This window comes from Galeopterus variegatus, unplaced genomic scaffold (genome assembly GCF_000696425.1).
Source record: "Galeopterus variegatus unplaced genomic scaffold, G_variegatus-3.0.2 Scaffold970, whole genome shotgun sequence".
Classification (NCBI taxonomy): domain Eukaryota; kingdom Metazoa; phylum Chordata; class Mammalia; order Dermoptera; family Cynocephalidae; genus Galeopterus; species Galeopterus variegatus.
The window spans coordinates 317666-318792 of NW_007727081.1; the positions used below are offsets into that span (position 1 = coordinate 317666).

Here is a 1127-nt window from a genome sequence, read left to right on the forward strand (position 1 = left end):
AAAAAAAAAAAAAAAAAAAAAAAAAAAAAAAAAAAAAAAACAACTAAACCACAAGCAGCACCCACCCCCTCTCCCCCACCAGGGCTGTAGTGCAAGGGGAGAAGAGGAGGGCAGCTTCACCAAGGCCATGGCTTTCTTACTCCTGGCCAAGGGAGCTGGGTGAAGGGCAAGGGCTCCCCGACAGATTGTTGGGGTGGAGGAAACCAAAACAAAACGTCAAATAAATTGTGTAGGAGTCCAGCCCTGCCTGGCCAGAGCCAAGCCAGGCCGGGGGAGGGGGCCTCTGCAGGCTTGAGGATCACTGCTGCTGCCACCACTGCTACCCTGGGTAGGAGAGAGAAACCAGGTAAGACAGGATAATGCCTTCAACATGAAGAAGGGTGGGGAAGACAGGACCAGACTAAGGCCAAAAAATAAGCCTGGAACAACTAGGACTAGAATAACTGTTTGGTGAGGACAACAATGTATGTGAAGAGGGATGGTGAGGAACTTGTCACACGCACCTGGGAGCCAGTTATTTTGCCATGGCCTTGATTGCAACAGCTGCCTCCTCTGTCATGGCAGACAGCACCGTGATCTGGAGAAGCAAGATCAGGAGATGTGTGAGCTCAAAGGAAGAAGCATAAAGAGTAAAGCTGGGGGTGGGGGAGGAGGAAGAAGAAAAAAAACCAAAGCTGAGGGCTGGTTAGCTCAGTTGGTTACAGCATGATACTATTATAACATCAAGATAAAGAGTTCATGACCCCATACCAGCCAGGCACCAAAAGCAAAAAACAGAGCAAAGCTTGAGCACAAAAGTGGGGAGGGAGGGAGCAGCATACCAGGATCTCTTCTCCACAGTCATATTTCTGCTCAATCTCCTTGCCGAGATCTCCCTCAGGCAGACGAAGGTCCTCTCGCACCTCCCCACTGTCTTGGAGCAATGATAGGTATCCATCCTGGATGCCAATCAGCTTGGGGCAGATAAGGAAGAAAGCTGAAGGTAGGCCCAGGTAGGTCAGGGGTAAAGATCTGATGGACAAACTGGGGTGATAGCAAACGACTATACCAAATACTCTCCTGCCGTTTTCCACCTCTCTTCCAGCACAAGCTTTTCTGGTCAATATGAAACACCCCCCCCCCCCCCC

General features: G+C 50.1%; 1 protein-coding gene across 1 annotated transcript in view; it reads right to left on the reverse strand.

Moving 5' to 3' along the window:
• Nucleotides 1-33: 33 nt before the first annotated feature.
• EIF5A (eukaryotic translation initiation factor 5A) overlaps nucleotides 34-1127 on the reverse strand; it is a 4917-nt gene continuing 3823 nt past the window's right edge. Inside the window, exons 4-6 of the mRNA XM_008573879.1 lie at nucleotides 822-953; nucleotides 504-577; nucleotides 34-324 (exon numbers count right to left, since the gene is read on the reverse strand). Coding sequence (XP_008572101.1) covers nucleotides 515-577; nucleotides 822-953 — 195 coding nt within the window. The 3' untranslated portion in view covers nucleotides 34-324; nucleotides 504-514. The remainder of the gene's footprint in view (nucleotides 325-503; nucleotides 578-821; nucleotides 954-1127) is intronic.